At 33.7% G+C, this 23,897-nt stretch overlaps 1 protein-coding gene across 4 annotated transcripts in view; it reads left to right on the forward strand.

Moving 5' to 3' along the window:
- The window catches only part of LOC150097387 (spectrin beta chain-like), a 795,721-nt gene that overhangs the window by 120,991 nt on the left and 650,833 nt on the right, over positions 1–23,897 (forward strand). For all 4 annotated transcript variants that reach the window (XM_090407783.1, XM_090407784.1, XM_090407785.1 and 1 more), the window contains exon 4: positions 8,746–8,919. In XM_090407783.1, the coding sequence (XP_090263909.1) occupies positions 8,746–8,919 (174 nt within the window). The remainder of the gene's footprint in view (positions 1–8,745; positions 8,920–23,897) is intronic.

Raw genomic sequence — 23,897 nt, forward strand, 5'->3', positions numbered from 1 at the left:
TCTATGGAATGAATTTTATGAGAACAGGTTGAAGATTTGTGGGTTACAAGGGATATGATTGAGACATACAAATTACTAAAGGGGTTTTTACAAGATTAATTCGGAGGAAATTTTTGCTTGGTTTTCTGCTTGGAGAGTAGTGAATGAATGAATGGAATAGGTTGCCTGTCTGTTGTGGGTGCCATGACTGTGGATGAGTTAAAAGCAAAGTATGATAGATACTGTGCAAATGTTGGATAGTTCTTGATATGATGTTTAGGGCCTCCCTCGATGAGTCTAAGGACTCCTCGGAGTTGCTAATAATATTCACTTGTTTGCTGATGATGCAAAACTAGAGAGGGCAATAGTTAATAAAGATGATGTAGTATATCCTATTTAATAGATAATTAGTAGGATTATTTAATAAATTGGCATTGTGGGCAGGTATTTAATGTTACAAAATGTAAGGTTACACACTTCAGGTTGAAAAGGCTACATACTGCGTATCACATTGATGATACTGGATTGTAGGATATTGATGAGGCTAGAGATCTGGGTTGAGGGTGGATAGAGATTTGAAATTCAGAGAACGTATTGTGCAAGGCTTTGCAATATAGCTCAGATGATTACTTGGATGCTGAACAACATATTGACAAGTAAAGATAGGGAAACTAGTATCCCTCTTTATAAGAGTGATTTTGCTACATCTAGACTGTTTGCACAGATTTGGTCTCCTGGTTTTCTTGGAGATCAGGATGTGGTACAGAGGATTCAGAGAGACAAGTGATCAAGCAGTTGACAGGTCTGTGGAATTCTCCCTAGGAGGATAGGTTGAAAGCATGTGGGTTACAAAGTTTAGTTGATAGCTTTAGAAGAGAGGACATGATAGAAACTTTTAAGATATTAAAGAGGTTTTATAAAACTGATACAAAGGAAATTTTTCAATATGTATCACAAATCGTCAGGGAACTAGGGATCATCTGTGGAAGTTACGTAAGAATGTGATTAGTAAGGGTGTGCAGACTAGATTTTTTGCTAGGAGAGTATTGAATGAGTGGAATGGGTTGCAAGAATTATTTGTGTGTGCCCTGACAGTGAATGAGTTTAAGGAAAGATATGGTAGGCACTGTGTGTGTATTAAGTTTAGTATGGATCTCCCACAATGAGTTTTATGACTCCATGGGGGATATCCGTGTAATAATAATACAACAACAACCATGGGTTCAATGCCCGTAGGTGTCTGATGCCATCTTGATAAGATTTTTCCACTGCATTCTATTTTGTGCATGATGACTCAGTTTGTGTATAGAGTTTCCTCATCATTTGACAATGTAACCACCCCATTCTCTGTTTGGTCTTCCTCTTTTGTTCTTTCCATCAATCATTCCAAACAGCAACGGTTTTAATTTTCTCTCATCATTCATTCTACATATATGGCCAAATAGACGTAGTTTCCTTTTGATTATTTTCTGTATCAGGTTTTCTTTTGGTTGTATTCATCTATAGATTTCCTCATCGTTCACTTTCTGGATCCAGCTTATCCTCAATATCTTTCTATAGCACTTCCTCTCTAATGCCAATATCCTCCTTTCAGATTCTCTCAGGAGTACCCAGGCCTCACATCCATAGAGCATGCTGCTGAAGATACAGGTTTCCACAATGCACAGTTTAGTGTGCATCATTATAGCTCAGCTCTTCCATATTTTGTCCATGGCTTTAAAGATAGCTGTTGCTCTGACTATTCTAATTTTTACCTCTTTTTTTTTGGGTCCAAGTCATGCATCATGTGGCATTCAAGATGTGTGAAGTGTTCCACATTTTCCAGTTGAAATCCTTCAATGGTAACTTTGTTCAGTAATTCCTTCCTGTCTGAATATCATTGTTTTAGTTTTTTCAAAATTGACATTTAGCCCATATCTTTTTCCTTCTGTGTATATGTTTGCAGTGTCCTTTCCAGCCTTGTTGCATCTTCTTCAATCAGGATGATGTCATCTGCAAAGCAGAGATAGTTTATTCTCATTCCATTTATTGAAATGCCTCCACCTTCTTCTTTGATCTTATCTAGTGTCCTTCCCAGATGTGTGATGAGGATGGTTGGTGATATTGCATCCCCTTGCCTTGTGCCTTGACTAGTAGCAAACCAATCTTCAGTCACACCTGCTATCCTGACTGTTGCTTGTTCTTGGCTGTTTATATCTTTCAACAGGCAGATCAATTTATTGTCCACACCATATTATCAAATGCTTTTTGGAGATCCACGAAACAACAGTATATCTTTTTTGTTCTTTCTTCTAGCTTTCTCTACTATTAGTCTTAGTGCGAGTATTTGTTGCACTCTACTTTGATCTTTTCGAAATCTGGCTTGCTCATCAGGAAGATGTTCCTCTGTGACCCTTCAGGCATTCTGTAAGTATATCCATCAGCACTTTGCCAAGATGACTCATTAGTGCAATAGTTCTGTAATTGGTGCAATCTAAAGCACTGTCTTTCTTATGAAGAACAACCAAGACCGATTTTTTCCACTCTTCAGGGGCATACTCTGATCTCCATATTTCATTACATAGTTTATGCATTTCTTTTACAACCAATTCTTCCCCATATTTTAGCATCTCACCTATTATGTTGTTTCCAGGACTCTTGTTGTTTTTGAGATGTTTTATAGCCTTATTCGCCTCCTCTTTCAAGATGTCATTTTAAAAGATCTCTGCTGGTGGAGAGATTGCTTTTAGTTCTTTGATTACTTCTGTTGCAGTATTATTTAGTTGATTTTTATATAGTTCACTTCAATATCTTGTCCATCTGTGTATGATTTCAGTCTTGTCCATCAATACTTGACCATCTTCATCTTTGACTGCTACTGATCTTGTTTCCCACATTCTATTGACATTTCTTATCTCTCTAGTTTTGTGTTCTTCATAGTACTGTTCAATGTCTTTGCATTGGTCTTCCAGCCATTTGGCTTTATCAGATCTTGTTGCTTTCTGTACTATATGCATTTTTGACAATATAACTGGTCTGCTGCCTCTGAATTCTCTCTTTTAAGTTTCAGTTCTCTTTTCTCTTGTACCAATTTCAGGGTTTCCTGAGTTATCCATTTCTTATTGATCTTCTCTTTTTCAGGAATTACTTCCTCTACTTCTTTTTTTTTAGTACTGTAGTAGTGAGTCGTTCTGTTCTTGTGATTATATTTTGTTTTTCACTTGTAGTCTTAAGCTTAGTTTCCAGTATGTTTTGATATGCTGTTCTTAGCCTGTCTTCATTTAGTCTTGAGACTCTAGCCTTTTGAAACTTTCCTTTGTATTGTTGTTTCAGCTTTAGTCTTATATTCACAATCACTAAGCAGTGGTCCAAATCAATATCAGAGTTTTATTTTTTTGTCTTTGTTTTCAGTAGCTGATTTTTCGATCCAACCCTGATTGCTCAATTGGGGATGCAAACCTTGTTTGACCAGGTGACGTCCGAGCCGGCATGAGTCTTTTCTCTTGTTCTTTGGCATCAGATTTCAATCGTATTTTCTTTTTATTGTCAGCACATCGACACTTATCTGACAAATCCTGTCTTCCTTGAAGAGCTCGGGAGAGATGTAAGAAGGAGCATATAAGTTATGTTTAGGCTTAGGGCAGCCTCAGCTCGTCTTGATGCAGTACCGTCATTAGACTTCTATGGCATTTTGTAGAGTTAGTGGAGTTGTCCACTAACCCACCACGTCCTGTTAGTATTGCCGCTTCTTGTCCGGAACTGCTTATTGGCTATTCGGACAAGAAGCGGCAATACTAACAGGACGTGGTGGGTTAGTTGTCCACTAACCCACCACGTCCTGTTAGTATTGCCATCTCTGGTGGTCACTCCCCGATTCGCAACCTGGGGACCTGTCCGGTGGCATGTAGCTTGCCTCTGGGGAAAGACCCCAGACCGGAATAATAATAATCCAGCCAGTGGCATATGACAGGTATTCCAGTAGGTGTTGTGGTAACACAGTATTATTAAACAATTAGCAAATTTTTATAAAAATTACTTTATTAATAAAAAAACATTTTATTTATACTTCAGTTTAATCCTTAATTTCTGAGATTTAAATACAGGTAACCCTCATATAACGTGGATGTTAGGTTACACAAAAATGCCACGTTATATAAATCGCGTTATGCGAGACTCAGATCACATAGAAAAAGTAGGGTTAGGTTCCGAAATCATTTATTTTTTTAAGATTATATAAACAATGACATCGTAACAAATATATTTTTATTTAATTCAGGTAATTCATGTAAGTTAAGAAAACAAATAAACTGTGAAACAAATACATAGTATAAAATTATAAAAAAATATTAATTGTACGTAAACTTCATTGCACATAACACATAAATGTTTTAGGCTAAATAAAATAAAGTGCATATTTTAATCGTCATCACTCTCTGCAAAACTAACACTTCGTAGATGTTCTTTATTTATGAGTGGCCGACGTCGTCACTTGAAATCTCTTGGACACCATTAGTATAATTCTCATTGCATACTTCGGTTGTTTTAGTTATCAAGAAGTCAGTAATAAGATCTTGCTTACCACTATGCTGCAATTTTTTATAAAGTTCATAATACGGAGCTAAACAAATATCCAATTGTCTCTTCAATTTTCCAGAGCACTCCATTGAGAGATCATTATCCATAAAATAACTTCCTTGCCAAGCTCAATCCTTCTGCTAATTTCTTTAAACTGAATTCTTTAACGGATTCATCACAATCAGAATCTTTGGCAGGTACTTTCCCCGCCATTTGGTTCGATGTCATCTATTAATTGTACCAGTTCCCTCTCATTTAAATCTATTTCCCCATCAATTAATTCACTAATTTTATTTTCAACCATATCGCAAAAGCGCTCTAAGTGGCCATTACCATAAAAATATTTTTTTTTACATAAAAAAAGCATTACATATTGTATGCAACTCACCAAAAAAAATAAAGTGCTCAGCTTGAGATTAACACACTCATGATTTTTAATGTGCTTTCCTGGCAGAAAATGAAGACAATTTTCAACAATAAATACTTTATATGGTAAACAGTTGAGGTACATGCGTGCTAAAGGATATTTTCTGATATAAATTTGCTACTTATAACTACATGTGCGATACGGGCAGATGCAAATTTAACAAAGATAAAATATGTTTAAGTTGCACGTTGAAAACTATATGAAAAGATAAAGGGTTACTACAGTTGGTAGACCGTCTTATATCGAAACCGCATTATATAAATACCGTGTTCAACAAGGGTCACTACAATTTGTAAACCGTGTTATATTGAAACCGCGTTGTCTATGTACCGCATTATACGAGAGTTACCTATCCTGTATAAATTTGGAAGGGGAAGATTTACTTACTGTCTTTAATACTTTTTAACTTATCTCATCTCAGTTTAAAAATGATGTGTACAAAATATCCTCAATGTTGTTTTGAGTTATCAAGAAGGATAAACATGAATGTCAGTTTATAAAAAATATACAGTTATCTAACTGGAAACCACAAGGAATAATTAACTACACTTCCTTTCTCAGCTGTAGGTAATTACTGAGTAGAACTAAGCTGATTGTGCTGTTGACTTCCTGCATGCCTTTAATTCCCTTTAAAGGAATTAAAGATATTTATGGACAGACAAGAAGATCCATTAAAAGACACTGAAAACTGAAAAATTTTCAGTATCTTTCTAAAAGTCTCACATGACAAGTTTAACATAAAAATTCATATGCTCCAGGATGTGCTAGAGGATGGAGTTTGTCGTGAGTAGAGCGGATCAGAATTGTTAATTTGACATTGTAATTGGAATGTGGTGTGAAGGTTATGTTTTATTAGTACCTTGGCTATGTTTTCCGATGTACCTCAAATATATGGAATATGAATAGTGGTATTTTTTTTGTCATGTTTGGAGGGGGGGGGGGGAATAAGGACGGCTTGTAGTATTTTATCTGTTTTATAGGAGTTATTGGCCAAGAAAGTATTTGATCCCATTGAATTCTGATTATGTCGATTGGCATGAGAAGCAAGGCCTGACCCCTCTAGTTCTAGAAATCTTATGTAATCTTTGTGCACGATTCTGATCTTAGCAGAATGGCCAGTCTTTTCAAAATAGCAAAGCTTACATGAACAGCATTCTTGATAAACACCAGGTAAGGATAGTGGAGGCAGTTTTTAATAAATGGTAGAAAAGAAGATGACTTCCATGCTGGTTTTGAATTTATTTATTTGTGGAGAATCCTTTCTGTTTGTTCAGCAGTCCCTTTAAGATAAGCTGTGGAAATCCTCTTAAAATCACATTGTACTCTGGTGGAAGGATGATAATTATTGGTTATTTTCTCGATGGTGGTTTCTTTATATTCATTAGATGACAGTGTGATTCCTATTTTATTTAATTCTTTTCATAGAAAGGGAGTCCAAGAAACAAATTGTGCATGTTTTGCATACACGATTTTTGATAATACCTGTGTTTTGTGAAGGATGATGACCTGAAGCTGGATGGATATACTGCCAGTGAAGGATGTCTTCCTGTAGATGGAAAATTCAATATTGCCTGTAGAGGTACAGATTTTTAAGGTATTCAGGAATGTGGACTAGTTAGATTCACCTTCAATAGTGAACTTGATGTGGGTGTAGAAGGAGTTTATTTTGTTCAGAAACTGAAGTAATTCTGTTTCAGAGTGTGTGACTAGACTGTATATCAACAAAACATAGCAAAACACGAGCTTGAAGAAAAATGGTGTTAAAAAGTTGACTTTCCAAATGCTCCATGAAGTAATCAGCGAAAGCAAGTGAGATAGAACTACAAATGGCTGTTCCTTTTATTTGCTTATACAATTTATTCTGCCATGTGAAATATCTTGTATTGATAGTAAATTTAAACAATTTAAGAATGTTCCCAGGGAAATAATTATCCAGTAAAAATTGAAGAGTTTCTTGCAGAGCTACATTTGTAAATAGAGAAGCCACATTAAAAGAAACCATAATTTCAACGTCCAGCCAATGAACGAATATCTTTGGTTTTTTTTTTTGCTTGAAGTCAAAACTGTTTTTGATATAAGAGTTGGTTTGGCCAGTGAATCCTCACTTGGTATTTTTTGATCAGAATCCAAGAATACCAAGATTATGTAACATTTCTAGAATCAGATGGTCCAGGCCTTGCTTCTCACATCAACACTAGACATAGTTCATTGGGATCAGACAAAAATGTTACATTTTAGTAGATTTAAATTTGACCATCTGTTCCTCGAAACGTGTTAAACACTACATCATCACCATAATCTTAATCATATAGACTCTTATGTATGTCTCCAAGTTTTGGGAAGTAATTGTCATAAACTGTTCTTGAACATTTTTTATATTATTTTTAATTTGTTTATTTTTTTAAAATATTTTTTTAAGATTAAATTTGAATATAGGTATTATTTCTGGGAAAAACTCATGTTACTCCTCTTAAAACTATTATTTTTATGGCTATTTTGCCTGCTTTTGTTTAGGAGCACCCCTTTTTAATATCATTGGCTTTTTACTCAAGAATTCTTAGGGCATTTCAGATGTATTTTAGAGACAAATATATATAGTATAGTAGAAGAAAATTCGCGCATGCCTTTTTTTGGATGTCGTTGCCTGTTTCTGGAGTGTGCATACTTCTGCTGTTTTGGTGTGGAAAGGGGAGTGTGTGTGTGGGGGGGGGGTGCCATAGGCATCAGGGGGCAGAGTCCCCCTGGTATTATATAAAAAAAAACGGGAATTTTCAAATTAATTCTCCCATATTGCCTAAGGCCCCCCCCCCCCCCCCCACTCTCCTTTCAACACCAAAACAGCACAAGTATGCACACTGCAGAGAGAAGACAGGCAACAACATCCAAGAAAAGGTGTGAGAATTTTCTAATACTATGCTACATATATTTGTCTCTAAAATACATCTGAAATGCCCTAAGAATTCTTGAGTAAAAAGCCAATGATATTACAAAGGGGCACTCCTAAACAAAAGCAGGCAAAATAGCTGTAAAAATAATAATTAAATTTGAATTATGCAACTTTACCTGGTTCCCTTGAACGTTAATGTTTTCTTCTGTTCATTCAGCTATGACTGAGATTGCTGTTTGTATTATTCTTGTGTTAATAATTTGAATATTGCAACCAATTATTTTGATCTTTTCCTGACTGATGCTCATGTTACAGTGAACAAAATATATATAGGAGATTTTAAGAAATTTTAGTTTCTCTTTCAGTGCTAAATAGTTTTTTTCAAGCATTATTGTTCACCAGATGTTTCCATAAGACATTTAGTTATATTCAAGTCAATTAAGGTTAAATGTTAAATACAGATTTTTTCAACACAGCATTCAGAAAACAGTACATAAAATCACTGCTTTTGCATTAATAAATCTTTATCAATAATATCTCAACTTTCAGAACTTAAAAGTTTGCTTCTCTGCTTCTCCTCCTCCTCTTTGTAATCTTTCTATTATATCTGCTTTTTTTTTTTTACCTGTTTGGTAGTGATCTTTGAATATCCTATTTTGTGAACTAAATATCTATTGACAAGCATCAATAAGAGTTCAGATGTAACTTGTTGATAATAATGCATTGAGCAATTTTGTACTACCAAATTCAACGGGCTCATGGGATATTTGATTTAATAAAACTTAGTGCAAAAGCATTTCTTTTCATTTTGATAAATATGCTCTATAGAAATTTCTAAATAAAATGTTTGAACAGAGAATAGTATATTTAATTAATTATTGGTTTTATTATTTTATAGCCAAGGCCAACTAAGGGAAAAATGAGAATTCATTGCCTAGAAAATGTAGAAAAAGCCCTCCAGTTTCTTAAAGATCAGAGAGTTCACTTAGAAAACTTGGGTTCTCATGATGTTGTAGATGGAAGTCCTCGATTGACACTTGGTTTAATCTGGACTATTATTCTTCGTTTTCAGGTATAGTTATTTATAATTAATTACAGTTTATTAAAGTTTTATATAAAAATTTATTGCGGAGAAAGTCTTTAAGGTTTGTATTTGAAGAACAATCCTGCTGTTAAAGTTGGAATTAATTGTTTCCTTTTATGGTATAAATTTTAATATTGCTTTCTTGTTTCATTAAAATTATTTAAATTTTGCATAGATAATTCTTGGTATATAAAAATGGCATTACTATACTTATTACTATACTGATCTAGCCCAGTTACTTATCCATGCATTTCAGAAAATGTCTCCATACTGCAGTTGCAAGGAACATTATGATATGGGTCTGGGGTTGAAAAAAGACTTGAACTCAAGTCAAAACTAGGACACAGGACCCACAATATGGACTTTTCAATTCAGTCTAGTCTGGCATTTTGATGTTGGAAAGCAAACTTAATAATATTCACTCACCATTATCTTTTGGCTTACCAGCAATCATGTATGATATTGTAGATATCATACATGATTGCTTCAACTCTCTTCTGTTCTGAGCCTTCTCTTTCAAGGTTGTGTACCTGTTTCCATTCAGCATGACATCAAGTATTGTTTTCCTTACTCTTCCTCTGGGTCTTTTTCCATCTATTTTTCCTTCTATGGCATCTCTGATGATTCCATTCCCTCTCAGAATTTGTCTGATCCAGTTTCTTTTGCTTCTTTTTATCCTCCTTACAGACTTCTTTCTTCTTCTACTCTTTTTATGACCTCTTCATTAGTTATTTTATCTGTCCATTTGATTTTTTTCCATCCTTCTCCAAATCCACATCTCAAAGCTTTCCAAAATCTTAATTCCTTCTTTCTTCAATGTCCCAGTTTCAGCTGCATAGAGGGCAACACCTCCACACATAACATTTTATTAGTCTTTTCTTTAGCTTTCTATCCATTTTACTTCTGATTAAATTCCATTTTCTATTAAAGGCATCTCTTCCCATCGCTATTCTTGCTTTTATGTCACTTTTACATCTTCCATAGATGATGATAATTACACTGCAAATCACGCTTCCTAGATATTTAAATGTCTTTACTTGATTCAATTTTCCCCCATTTATTCTGATATCCATATTTGCCTCTTTCCTTTCTATTTTCATTACCTTTGTTTTTCTGTTGTTAATTTTCATTCCATTATTGATACAGAGATTCCAGTAATCTGTTTTCAACAGATGTTATAGTCCTGTTTCAGTATTTGATAACAATGCCTTGTCATCTGCGTATCTTATTGCAAATATCTGTCTACCTCCAATCTTTATTCCTTTTTCCGAATTCTCCAGTGCTTCTTTAAACATTGTTTCAGAATACATGTTAAACAAAATTGGTGACAGAGAACAGCTTGTCTTACTCCTCATCCAATGATAATGGCAGTTTGTCCCATATATAGTGAAATAATTAGCCTTCTGTCTTTTCAATCTATACCAATCTTTTCCATTACTTCTACCATCTTATCCCATTTTACAAAGTCAAAAGTTTTTTCAAAATCTATATAACAGATGTTAACTGCTTCACTTCCAGACTTCTTTCACTTACTATTCTTAACAGTCCAATCACATCTCTTGTTCCCCTACCCTTTGCATCTAAAGTGGAAAATTTTCCACTTTAGATGCAATTCTTTGTGTTAAGATTCTCATAAGTATTTTTGATATATGGGAAATGAGGCTTATTGTTCTAAAATCCTTTTTTATAAATTCAATTTAGTATTTTGGTTTTTTCTTCAGTTCCTTTCTTCTGAAGTTGTTTCTGGAATTCTGCAAGTATTTCATGTATTCCTTCTGCCTTTTCACATTTTAGTTCTTTAATCGCCATTTTTACTTCTGTCTTCAAAATCTCTGGGCCTAAATCATCTTCATTTACCTTCTTTATATCTTCTAATGGCAACTCATTTGGTCTATTTTCCTTGTCATATAGATCTTCAATGTATTCCTTCCATCTCATTAGGATTTTATCTTCTTCAGTTATGATTTCTCCATTCTTATTTTCTATGTATCTAGCTCGAATTCCATTTCTCTTGTGATTCATGCTTCTCTTTTTCATATAAAAGATCATACCTTCTCACTCTCTCATAATTTTCCATTTCTTCATATTGTTTTTTAAGCTAATCTTCTCTACTTCTTTCTGCTTCTCTTCTCAATTTGTCATTCAGGGTTCTATATTGTATTTTCCCTTCTGAGGTGTCTTTATTTTTCTATTTTCTTCTTTCTTCCATCAGAGAAATCATCTTAGTAGTTATCCAAGGTTTTTTTATTCTTTTAGCTCTTACATATCCAATTTCTTCTGCAATCTTCTTTATTTTCTCTTTAACTTGTTCCCATTTCTTTTCTGGATCTTCAGTTTTGACAAAACTTGTTTCCTCAAATTCTTTCTCTAATCTATTTCCAAATTCCTTGGTATATTTTAATTTCTCTAAGTTCTGATAGAGCTAAGGTTAGCTAAAAGATATATTCATCTAAAAATGAGGGGGGGAGACAATACAAGAAAAGGATAATGTACTGAACATCTGTCAGTTGATGAAGTGGTTTCTTCTTCTTCATGTAGCTTCCTCAGTGAGAGGGTGCAGTACCATGTCCTTCCAGTTCTCTCTGTTGGTGACTCTCTTTTTTATTTCTGCATAGCCATGTAATCCTCTTTTTACCTGACGAAGGGGCTAACTTCTGTATAAAACATCTCACAGATGCAGAATACAACATTCCATCCAAAGGATTTAACTTTGCATTGACACCATATTCCCAAAGAAGTTGTGGCTAACATTGAGAAAGGTCTATGAAGACTTCAGAAATATGTTAGAATTTTTATGTATTCCGATTTCTTCATTGTTATGTGCACAACTCCCATCAAACAGCATTATAAAAACTGAAGCATAGCCTTCAGAAATATACACTCCATCCATCACACAGTATTGGGCAGAGTGTATATTAAAAGCATTATTTCTGGTGTGATAAAGAAAGAAAGAAGCACATATGACAAAAATGTCACAATTGTTGACGATAGAAACAACTATGAAATTCTAGAAGATCCCACAAGGAAAGCATATAACAGAACTAATAAACTGATCAGTGATCTTTGCATAAAGCCAGAAGAAAAAGAGAAAGACTGATTATATTCTAATCACCAGATCCTACCACCTATTACAAACAGCCTAACGTGAGTAAATAAAGTATGCCATTAACACCCATTATATTGTGAATGGTAGGAATTCATTGACTTGTGATCTAGCCAGGTACTTATCCAAATTTTGGTATCACAAGTTAGAAAAACTTTTAATGTGAAAAAAAAAACAAAAAAAAACTAGGCATTTCATAGAAAAAAATTAAAGATCTAATTTTAGAAAACGACTGACATCATGTTAGCCTATATGATAAGTCTCTTCACACAGGATTAGATAAAGGACAGCTGATTTATTAAGAGAGCTATTCCTAACTGATACAGTAAATTTGTTCTTCCAGCACTTTTCTTTCATAGTTGCATAGTGATCAACATTCGTTGTAATCTATCTCCACAATTCATAGAATTGTAGAGATAGATTACCATGTTAGAACACTGTAGAATAAAATAATACTCAACATTTTGACCTTTATATCAAGGTCATCATGAAAAAATATATGTACATATACACAGTCTTGCCCTAAATACTGTTACAACCTCTGCACACCCACGTGCTGCCACAGAATTGTGTGATCCCATTTCCATTAGTGGTGCTGTGTGCAGACAACATTCTTGCGTTTATCAGTGTGTGTGTGTGTGTGTGTATATATATATATAGCGAGAGAGAGAGAGAGAGGTCTAGCTGTATGGGTTAACATGCAGTGGGGAGATCATGAGAACTATGTAGCCGAAATTGCACTTCACAAGGTTGAATTGCAGCCACCTGTTATTTTCAATTTGCTAAAAACACTTGGGATCAGTAGGATATTTGTGTATCAGACTATTAACCATCATAATGATACAGTAGACATATCTAGCTGCCAAAAAACAAGTTGACCATGCTGCATTAGGATGCAACAGCTTGTGAGGGTTGTGAAGGCATGCTGTAATCCTTTGAGAACATAGAAAGTGATGTTGCAGGAGATGAACATTTTGCAGAGAATGATGTCACATGTACTAACTGATGACCGGGGGACACTCCCTAACACCACAATGTATGCAGCAGGGGTAAAGATACTTCTCCTGCAGTATGCAAACAAGACACGGAGATATCCTTTTCACAAAGGAAGAGATTTTTGCCATTGGAGAGTTATTTAACCTACAAAACACAGCACATGAAATCAAGATATTTATAATTGCGAAGCATGTGCCATACACCTAGTATTGAGAAAGGTCATCGCCCCACATCAGTGATGGTTTGGTGTGTGTGTGTGGGGGGGGTGTATCAGATGATATAAGATTTGCATTTCTGTGAGAAAGGGATCAAAACTTCAGCCAAAGCGTATCAAGACACCATGCTGGAACTTTGGTACGACCTCAGAACATCTTGTTTCATGGCAGGCAGTGGTGTTTCCAACAGTACTCGGCTCCTACATGCAAGGCAAGGACCAGACAACAGTGGTTGGAGTTGAATGTGCTTGATCACATATCACCATCTGATTGGCCATCTGGAAGTTCTGATTTGAATCTCAGGGATTTCAAATTGTGGTCAGAGCTTGAGAGAGAGCAGCCTGCAAGAAACAGTACCCCAGCATTGCCAGCCTGAAGGTGGATTTGAAGTGAGCACTGGCAGCTTTCTTGTTGGATGTTGTGTGTGCTATTATTGATATTTAGCCTCACAGACTTGTGTTCTTGAAAGCAAAAGGGGGGGCATTTCAAACATTGAGTTCTGTTATATGCACATTATACATGTTGTTTGTATGTGCTGAAAGGCTGTAAATGATTTATTGATCGATTAAAGGTTTATGTGCTTTCAAGTTGTAACAGTATTTATGGGGATATACTCAGGTACACTGGAACACAAGCTACATCAAAATTCTTTGGCTATTTTTTTCAAATGTACTGTGTGTGTGTGTGAGAGAGAGAAAGATGAGAATAGTTGTCATATTTTTACATGTTATGGAAGGTGTGTGGTCAGGGATGTAGTATGTCTCTTTTATAGGGGTTAGCCATTGCTTAAAGTGCATTGACAATTGATTTCAGTAGTAAAAGCTTTATGTACAAATAATGGCCTTGTATTTTTTTAGGATAATGTATTGTCAGGTGATGTGATTATTTTTATAGTGTTTCGGTTTATACATTTGATTGTTGTGCTTAATGATAATTTTAAGAATGAGATAATTAGATAGTTATATTATCTATCTTATATTATCTTTTAATAGTTGTATTATCTATTAAAAGAAAAGATAATATGAAGAAACACGTCATCCTAAATTGTATCACTTAGTGGATTTGAACAGAATAATTGTGTATAGTTCTCTAATGATGCCAATTTAACTTTGGAAAAATATAGGAAATAATAATTATTTATTGATAAATTTGGAATCTTTGCCAAAAGAGAGGATTTCCCCATAGCCTGGAAATCGTCCAGGATTTCCTGAGCCAATGTCTGATTCTCACCTTATGGTTTGTCCATTTAATAGGTGTCCAATTGGATATTGAATGGATGAGGGTGTGCTGGCAGTTTAGGCCCAAACTATGTTCCTGTACTGGCTTAAACCAGAAACAAGAATAATGGTAAAAGATAGGAAATATTATATGCTGGCTGGTGGTGGTTGGGGGGGGGGGTCATTGCTCACTTAAATAAGACATGTTTTCATCAAAGAACCAGGATGAACAGTGAAAAGTTGACTACTGGTACAAATTCATCAGCATTATTGAAGAATAAGCTCTGTCAGCATCAGAAGCATCATGTTGACATAATTGATGTTACTGAAATGAAGAAAATTAAAATAGTTAAGGTTCTTCTAAATAACCATTTCAAAATGCTATATTCAGGAAACGGTGATCAGGAAAAGGAAGTAGTAGCTATAGTATTCAACATTAAACATGAAGATAAACAGATAGAATGTTCAGCCACTTGCAAATAGCATGTTCTGAACAGATTTCAAAATGGGAAATTGAAGAATCAGATTTATTTGTGCATATGGTTTTATACAGAAGGTTTTAATATGACTTTTCTTTTTTTTTTCATTAGAGAAGGTAGATGGCATAAAAGAAAAGTAGTAGTACAATGAAAAAAAAAGAAAAGCCAGAAATGAATACCATACATATTGAAAGGTTTCAGGAAAAGTTGGAGAAAATGGCTGATAATAGTAAGTACCTGCTTCATTTCTATTCAAGAAATGGAGTAGTTATTACAGACACCATGTTCCAACATAAATATGCAGAAATTCACATGGACCGAACACACAAGAAATAAGTCTTATTATTGCAGTATACGAGGTTGGTCTGAAAAGTTCTCGGTTTAACAATGAAAAAATAAATTTATAATTTCAAAATTATTTTTATTTTTCAACATAATCTCCCTTAAGACTAATACATTTATTCCAGCGATGCTCCAGCACCATTATCTCATCCCTACAGTGGTTCTCAGTAAGATCTGCAAAATACCCACTCTACAGCTGCAATCACCTCTTGATTCGAAGAAAAACGCTGACCAGCGAGAAAGAGTTTTAGTTTTGGGAAGAGATAGATGTCAAAGGGAGCCAAATCTGGGGAAATACGGTGAATGTTCCAATTCATTGTGCAGATCCCTTAATTTTCCCATTGCCAAAACACCTTTGTGGGCAGGTGCATTGTCCTGATGAAAGATGATTTTTTTCTTCTGCAAACCAGGTCTTTTCTCACGAATTTTTTCGTGTCTGGTTAAAAGATCGGAATAATATTCCCTCATTATTGTTTTACCCTTTACAAGATAATTAATAAGCAAAATGCCTTTATCTTCCCAAAACACCGATGCGATGACCTTTCCTGCTGATGGAAGTGAGTTTGTCTTCTTTGGCACTGAACACCCAGCTTCTGTCCACTGTTTTACTGCTGTTTGGATTCTGGTGTGTAATGGTGAATCCAAGTCTTATCCATAGTAATAAATTGACTCACAAAATCAATTTTATTCTTGTTAAAATGCTCCAAGCAGCGTTCAGAGATTTTCATGCAAGTGCGTTTTTGATCTGCTGTGAGGAAGTGCAGAACCCATCTTGAGCAAAGCTTTTTCATATGCAATTCTTCATGCGAAATATATTCTACATGTTCTTTTGAAATGCCTATAGTCTCAGCAGTTTCATGCACTTTGACTCGCCAGTCATCCAATACCATATCATGCCCTTGATTGATTATTTCTGTGTTGTTACACATTTTGGACGTCCTTCATGTGGATCATCTTCAAGGCTATTATGGCCGTGTTTAAACTTCATCCCATTTCTTAATTGTCAAAAATGAAGGAGAAGAGTGCCCATTAACTTTTATGAACTTCGAATGAATTTCTTTTGGCTTTAAACCTTCTTTTAAAGAATTTTATCAACAGACGATACTCAATTTTATCCATTTCAAGATATAGAGACAACATTTTTGCTTCAGACAGCTGTATAAACCAAACTACTCTATCGGCTTGCAATTTCACATGGATACTTATGACAGATGTACCAACTTAGAAAAAAATCTCTTGCAGATAGTGTTACCATTTATGGTCGAGGCTGAGAACTTTTCAGACCACCCTCGTATTACTGTTGATAGGTTCACATTGGTTCCAGATATAAAAATATATATTGGTTTACAAATATGGGTTTCCTAGTTGTAAGCAGGATAAAAATAAGTATCATATTCAAAAGAAATATATGTACAAAAGTTTTTAAAAAAAATTAAGCAACTTTCTGAGATGAGCTTTCAACTTAGATATGCAAATATTATTGGATCAAAAATGAAAACAAGACCCCAAAGTTGAATAGCAATATCTGAAGAACACATTAATGCTGCCTGGAAGGCATATGTTGAAGTTAATGCAAGGATAAATAAATCCATACTTCATAGTAGACTGAAAGAAGCAATCATAGAAAAGTAAAAGTGTATTGGAAGCTTTTAGTAAGTAAATTAACATGTGCTCTAAAAGAACATAGACAAAACTAACAAAGCTATGTGGAAGAAGTAGCTAAACAAAAGTCATGGGAAGACTTTGGTAAGATGATGAAAGACAAATAAGAAACGGAGAAAGTGTATGTAAAAGAACTCAGAGATGATAAATGCAATTTTAAGCTGAAGGCAAATATATTCGGGATGTCTAGAGTAATTAGTTTGAAAGTTTATTAAATAAATAAGCAACGACAAAACCGTGATAGACAGTACTCAAGAATACAGTGAGGAGTGCATAATTACTTGAGATTGAAAAAGCTATTGGAAGTTTGAAATGTGGAAAGGCAGCTGGAGAATATTTGACCATAATTTTGAAGCCTGGTCAGAAGGTTGAATTTCAGATATTTGAAGTAAAGCTATCATAGTACCATCTATAAAAAAAAAAAAAAGAAAATTAAAACTGAGTTATTGAATTGGTGCAATTTCCCTGCTGAGTATTCTAGATAAGATTTATGCAAGTTATTCTTGGGAAGAGGACCAAAAAAATCTTAGAAGGAAAGCTTGGAGAACAACAAGCTGGGTGGTTTAAGCCAAATAGGCATGCCAGGATGAGATTACTACTTTAAGACTTAAAATTGGAGGCATATGAAAAGATGTGAAGAGAAAGAAAAAAAAATGTTCAAAATCCTATAATTATGTAAATGGACATGCCAGATTAAAAAAATGGCAAGTGGAAAGATGAGAAGGGAGAGCCAATAGAGATTCCTTCTGTCTACAGCAACATATGGAGCCAAGACATAGAGACTCGATGAAAAAGACATACAGAAAATCAGAGCATTCGAAATGAAATTCTGAAGAAAAATAAATAAGATCCATTGGTAATAAATAAAACTCAGAATAAACAAATGGCCAAGTCAAATACAAATTAAATTATACATAATTCAGTAATTAGGATTTCTGTTATTCTGTAATTAATTAATAGGCAAATAATAAGCTATAATTAAGCTATAATTAAGCTATAATTCTTAAATAACAATTAAGATAATTTGGACATATCCAGAGAATGTCCTCATTGATTACAAATATATTATTAGATACAGTCATTGGCTACAGTCTTTGAAGGAAAGGTCCCAATTGCCCAGCTTTGGAGAGATGACAGATATAGCCAGAGATAGAGCCAGATGGCAAAGATTTCTTTATAGGGGACTCAATCTGTCATCTGACAGATGTGAAAGAAGAAAAAGATAAGGTGCCATAATGTTGGTGAATAGTGAGGTTATATCAGAGCTAACCAATATATTGGTATCGTTTAACATTAAATTTTCAATGGAAGTTTTAAAATGGATAGTTTATTATATAGGATGTGGTATGACCAGTGGGGAGGGAGGAGTACGAGGATTTGCTATATCCAGGTGGGAGGACAAAAACTGAAGCGTTTGAGTTTCATGAGGCCAGAAAGAAACTTTTTTGTTTTTGAGCACACTTTAATTTTCTCATCGTCATCATCATTGCACTTTTCAAGAATTTAGGCCTAGAGCGACCTGTTCCGGTCTTAGAAGTCATCATTGAATCTGTTTAGAGGATGTCCTGGTTTTCTTTTTCCTAATGGCTTGTAATTTAATTGTTTTGGTAATCTTTCTGTTTTCATTCTTTCAACGTGTTCCATCCATTTATGTTTATATATTTTTATATTTTTTCTATTACTGATTCCTGGTTTAATTCTTTCATAATTTCATTTTTTTTTTTGTGATCGAATAGAGTATACTTTGCAGTTTTTCCCATAAACTTCATTTCAGCTTTTATTAATCTTTGTCTTTTTGTTTTATTGTCCAGATTTCACTTCCATACAATAGGACTGGTAGGGGCTAATGTGTTGTATACTATTAGTCTAGTTGGTTTTTGAACTAGGTTAGGTTTAAATATAGAGTTAATTACACCTGTTATTTTTAAATATTTTGCAATTTTAGATTTATATCTTTTTCGTATGTAATCATACATCCTAAGTAGTTAAATGAATTCACCTGTTGTAAAATCTTTTTATTTCTATTTTAGTTCTTATTGGATCTTGTCCTTTAAAGACCATCATTTTTGATTTTTCTATTCATTATTCATCTCTACTACCTTTTTTAAAGATGGGGATCACTATTCCTTTTTCCATTCTACTGGTGGGTTTACTTGTTGAATAGATTTTATTTATATACAGTGGTATCTCGCTAATCCGAACCCTCCAGTAATCCAAACTGCTTTTAAATGTAATTTCCCAAAATTATGACTTTATCACATCAATAAAAAAGAATGTAGCATTCTCAGTTGTTACTGCTTGGGAAGCCGTCGAACCTGAAGCAATTCGAGCGTCAAGGAATAAACTGTAGCCTTCTAGAATTTACCAAGATAACTACGGTGATACACAAAAAGAGGAAATTCAAAACGTGCATAATTTAGCTAAAAATATAAATCCAGATGTTGAAATTTCACAAACAGAGATGTTACGGAATGGATTACAGGTAGAACCGAAAGTGAATTCTAAATCAAATCAGATGCTGAAATTATAAATATGACGCTACAGAATGAATTAGAAGACGATGATGACAATAAAGAACTCTAAAAAAAAAAAAAAAAGTAAAACATGAAGAGGCAGTTGACAGTTTTAATATGTGTATAGAATGGGCTAAGCAGAATGATACGCCATTCCACAAAGTTTTGTTGCTAATGCAGCTCCCAGAAGAAGCATTTGAAGAACGTTTAGCTTCAAGTGACTCTTTTATAAAGAAATAAAAAAAAAACTTTTATGTTGTGTACAAGAAAGTGATATCTTTTACACAAATTAAGTTATGTATTGAACTATGCAATTTTATTAAATCAGAATCCTCAACAACATAGGTACATACAAACTAAATATTTTACTAAAATAAACTTGTGTATTGTATTATTTTTTAAGTTTCACATTATAGTACAGTAGCTTTTTTTTCTATCAGTTACTTCATTTATTTATGGAATTAAATTGATGTACCATTAGAATCTGATTATTTTTGTCTAGTTATTGTTGTCTCTTGGGGGGTGGGGGAATTTGATAATCCGAACTTTTCGCTAATCCGAACGAGTACGGTTTTTATTAGTTCGGATTAGCGAGATACCACTGTATAATAAATAGATTTTATTTATTATATTGTTGAATAGATTTTATATAAAATTATTATTTTTTTAATTTTATTAATATAAAATTTAATAATTTTATTTATTTAATAATAAGCCTTTGTTTAAACCTTATTCCTGCATATTTATATAATTCTGAACCTTCTCTAGGGTGATTTTCCATTTCATGTTTCTTTCAGGCTGATTTCTAATTCTTCTTTAGTTATTTCCTTTTCATTTTCATTAAATGTTTCCCAGTTATCTGTTTTAAAATATTTATCTGTCTACAATTCTGTATTCAGTGTTTAATTTTACTCCAAATCTTAATATACATTGGGTCTTATTTTATATAAATCATGTTTTCTAAATTAGAAACAAATTTGTTTCATGATTCTCTGCCTTTTTCTGACTTCTCTTTTAGCTATGACTCTTATTCGTTTATATTCTATATCATTTTCTAATCTTTTACTGCCTAACCATTTATGATATGTTTCTTTTTTTCATTTTGATTATTTCTTTGATTGTATCATCCCATATTTTCATTTTTTTTTTCTTTTTATTGAATTTTTTTGATCTTTCCTAAGCTTTCATTTGCTATGTTTAGTATCATTTTTATATTAAGCCTTTCTATTTCTTCATTTTGTTTTATTTTATCTAAATATTGGGTTAATTCTTCGTTCATATAGCCATTGTATTTTTGTGTCAATTAATAATCTAGTTATAAAAAAAAAAAAAAGAAAATATTTTAAATTTCCTTTCTGCTCTTGTTATTTGTAGCCATTTAGGTGGTAATCTTAATTCTATTTTAACAAAGTGGTCACCACTTATTTCATGTCCTCTGTGGACGCTAACATCTAAAGAAAACTTTGTCTTTTCATTTAAATTAAAGTAATCTAATATTGATTTTCATTCTCTTGCTGCCCAAGTATATTTATGTATGTCTTTATGTTTATAGAAAGAATTCATTATTTAAGGTTATTATAAACTACAAAGTTGATCAATTTTTTACCATTCCTATTTAGAGTATGTTCTTTATACAGGTAAACCTCGTATAATGCGGTTTCGATAAAATGCAGTCTACAAATTGTAGTATCCCTTGTTTAACGCAGTACTTATACAATGCGATTTCGATATAAGATGGTCTACAAACTGTAGTAACCCTTTATCTTTTCATATATTTTTCAACGCGTGACTTCAAAATCAAATTTTATCTTCGTTAAATTTGTGTCTGCTTGTATCACGCATGTAGTTATAAGTAGCAAATTTATATTAGGGGAAATACCCTTTAGCACACATGTACATCAATTGTTTACCATATAAAGTGTTTATTGTTGAAAATTGTCTTCATTTTCTGCCCAGGAAAGCACATTAAAAATCATAAGTGTGTTACTCTCAAGCTGAGCACTTTATTTTTTGGTGAGTTACATACAATATGCTTTTTTTATGTAAAAAAAAATTTTTTTATGGTAATAGACACTTAGAGCGTTTTTGCGATATGGTTGGAAATGAAATTAGTGAATTAATTGATGGGGAAATAGATTTAAATGAGGTACAATTAATAGATGACGTCAAACCAAATGGCAGGGAAAGTTCTGCTGAAGATTCTGATTGCGATGATGCCATTAAAGAATTCAGTTTAAAGAAATTAGCAGAAGGATTGAACTTGGCAAGAAAGTTATTTTATGGATTATGATCTCTCAATGGAGCGCTCCGGAAAATTCATAAGACAACTGGATATTTGTAGGCATAGGTTTCTGTGGTTTAGCAGTTCAAAAGAAAGATTCTGGTATTGCGACCACATGTTTATTAAGATAAATAAAAAGAAACAAATCCGACAAGTTTCATATGTCGTTTCACTTACATCTTCAGGGGTTAAAGGTAACTAAAAGTTTAAAACACAACAAATGAGAAATTACTCAAAATAGTCCATTCTATGATGTTATGGCGTCTAACTGGTCATTAAATTAAAAAAATCTGAATGCAGAATCTGTGCATGCTAAGTTTCAACGATGCTGGATGTTGTCACATTCTGTTGTTTACGTTCACACTGTCCGAGGTCTAACTTAGGTATATTTTTTATCAATGCTGACCAAACTTGGTGTAGAATTAGGCCCTGGTTTTTGTTGCATTGTGTTGGAATTTTAAGCATATTTGCAGCTTCTTTAAATTTCCTTGTGAAACAGTGTTTTTTCAATATAAGACATGTTCGTTTTATGCCAAAGTACATTATGGCCGGTGGAAGTTGTGTGGGATGCTAGACCTGATTTGTGTGCTCTCCTTTTTTGAACGTCTTTTTGGTGTTCGTTCATATGAATTTCTCCTGATCTTCCCGTCTAGCCTACGTAGCAGATGCCACAGGAACAATGAATTTTATGTACACCTGGTTTTTTTAAAGGGTGATGTGGAGGTTTTGGGGGATGTAGAAATCTTGATATTTTTTCTAGCAGAAAAAATGCAACTTTAATAACTTTAATGTTATGTTTGCTTAGTAATTGGGCCAATTGGTCTGTAACATTCTTGATGTATGGTAGCGTGATTGCGTTCTTGAAATCTTGCTTTTGTGAGATGCTTGCAGGAGGTGTGTGTTCAGAATTTCATTATCTTAGGTTCAAAACCATTTTTTTTTTTTTTGAGGATCTGTGTTAAATAATGTAATTCTTCATTTCGATTTTTTCTGTGCTGGAAATATTGTAAGCTCTATCCCTCAGGGTTTTTATTAAACTTATTTTTTGCCTGGGGTGGTGGTGGTGTGAGGCCGCATATGGCCAAGAACACTGCTTTTAAAGATTATCTTAATAATCTACACAACAACATAAAATTCACCTTGGAGCAGGAAGAACATAAAAAACTTAATTTTCTTGATATTTTAATAGAAATCAATGAAAAAAGATAGATTATCTTTTTCCATTTATAGAAAACCCACCAACACAGGAAGATTTCTTAATGCGGCCTCACACCACCACCCCAGACAAAAAATAAGTTTAATAAAAACCTTGAGGAATAGAGCTTACAATATTTCCAGCACAGAAAAAAAGAGAAATGAAGAATTACTTTATTTAACACAGATCCTCAAAAAAAAAAAAAAAAAAAAAAAGATTTAAACCTAAGATAATCAAGAAAATCGTCAACACACCTCCTACAAGCATCTCACAAAAGCAAGATTTCAAGAATGCAATCACGCTACCATACATCAAGAATGTTACAGACAAATTGGCCAAATTACTAAGCAAACATAACATTAAAGTTGCTTTTTCTTCTGCTAGAAAAAATATCAAGATTTCTACATCCCCCAAAATCTCCACATCACCCTTTAAAAAAACCAGGTGTATATAAAATTCATCGTTTCTGTTGCATCTGCTACGTAGGCCAGATGTGAAGATCAGGAGAAATTCATATGAACGAACATCAAAAAGACGTGCAAAAATGGAGAGAACACAAATCAGTCCTAGCATCCCGCACAACTTTCACTGGCCATAATGTACTCTGGAATGAAAAAAACTGTTTCACAAGGAAATTTAAAGAAGCTGCAATTATGCTTAGAATTCCAATGCAATGCAACAAAAATCAGGGACTAATTCTACACCAAGTTTGGTCAGCATTGATAAAAAATATGCCTAAGTCAGACCTCGGACAGTGTGAACATATACAACAGAACGTGACAACATCCAGCATCGTTGAAACTTAGCATGCACAGATTCTGCATTTGGATTTTTTAATTTAATGAACTGTTAGACGGCCATAACATCATAGAATGGACTATTTTGAGTAATTTCTTATTTGTTGTGTTTTGAACTTTTAGTTACCTTTAACCCCTGAAGATGTAAGTGAAACGACATACTAAA

This window comes from Typopeltis vanoorti, chromosome 17 (genome assembly GCF_054136105.1).
Source record: "Typopeltis vanoorti isolate ZY-2024b chromosome 17, IOZ_Tvanoo_1.0, whole genome shotgun sequence".
Taxonomy (NCBI): Eukaryota; Metazoa; Arthropoda; class Arachnida; order Uropygi; family Thelyphonidae; genus Typopeltis; species Typopeltis vanoorti.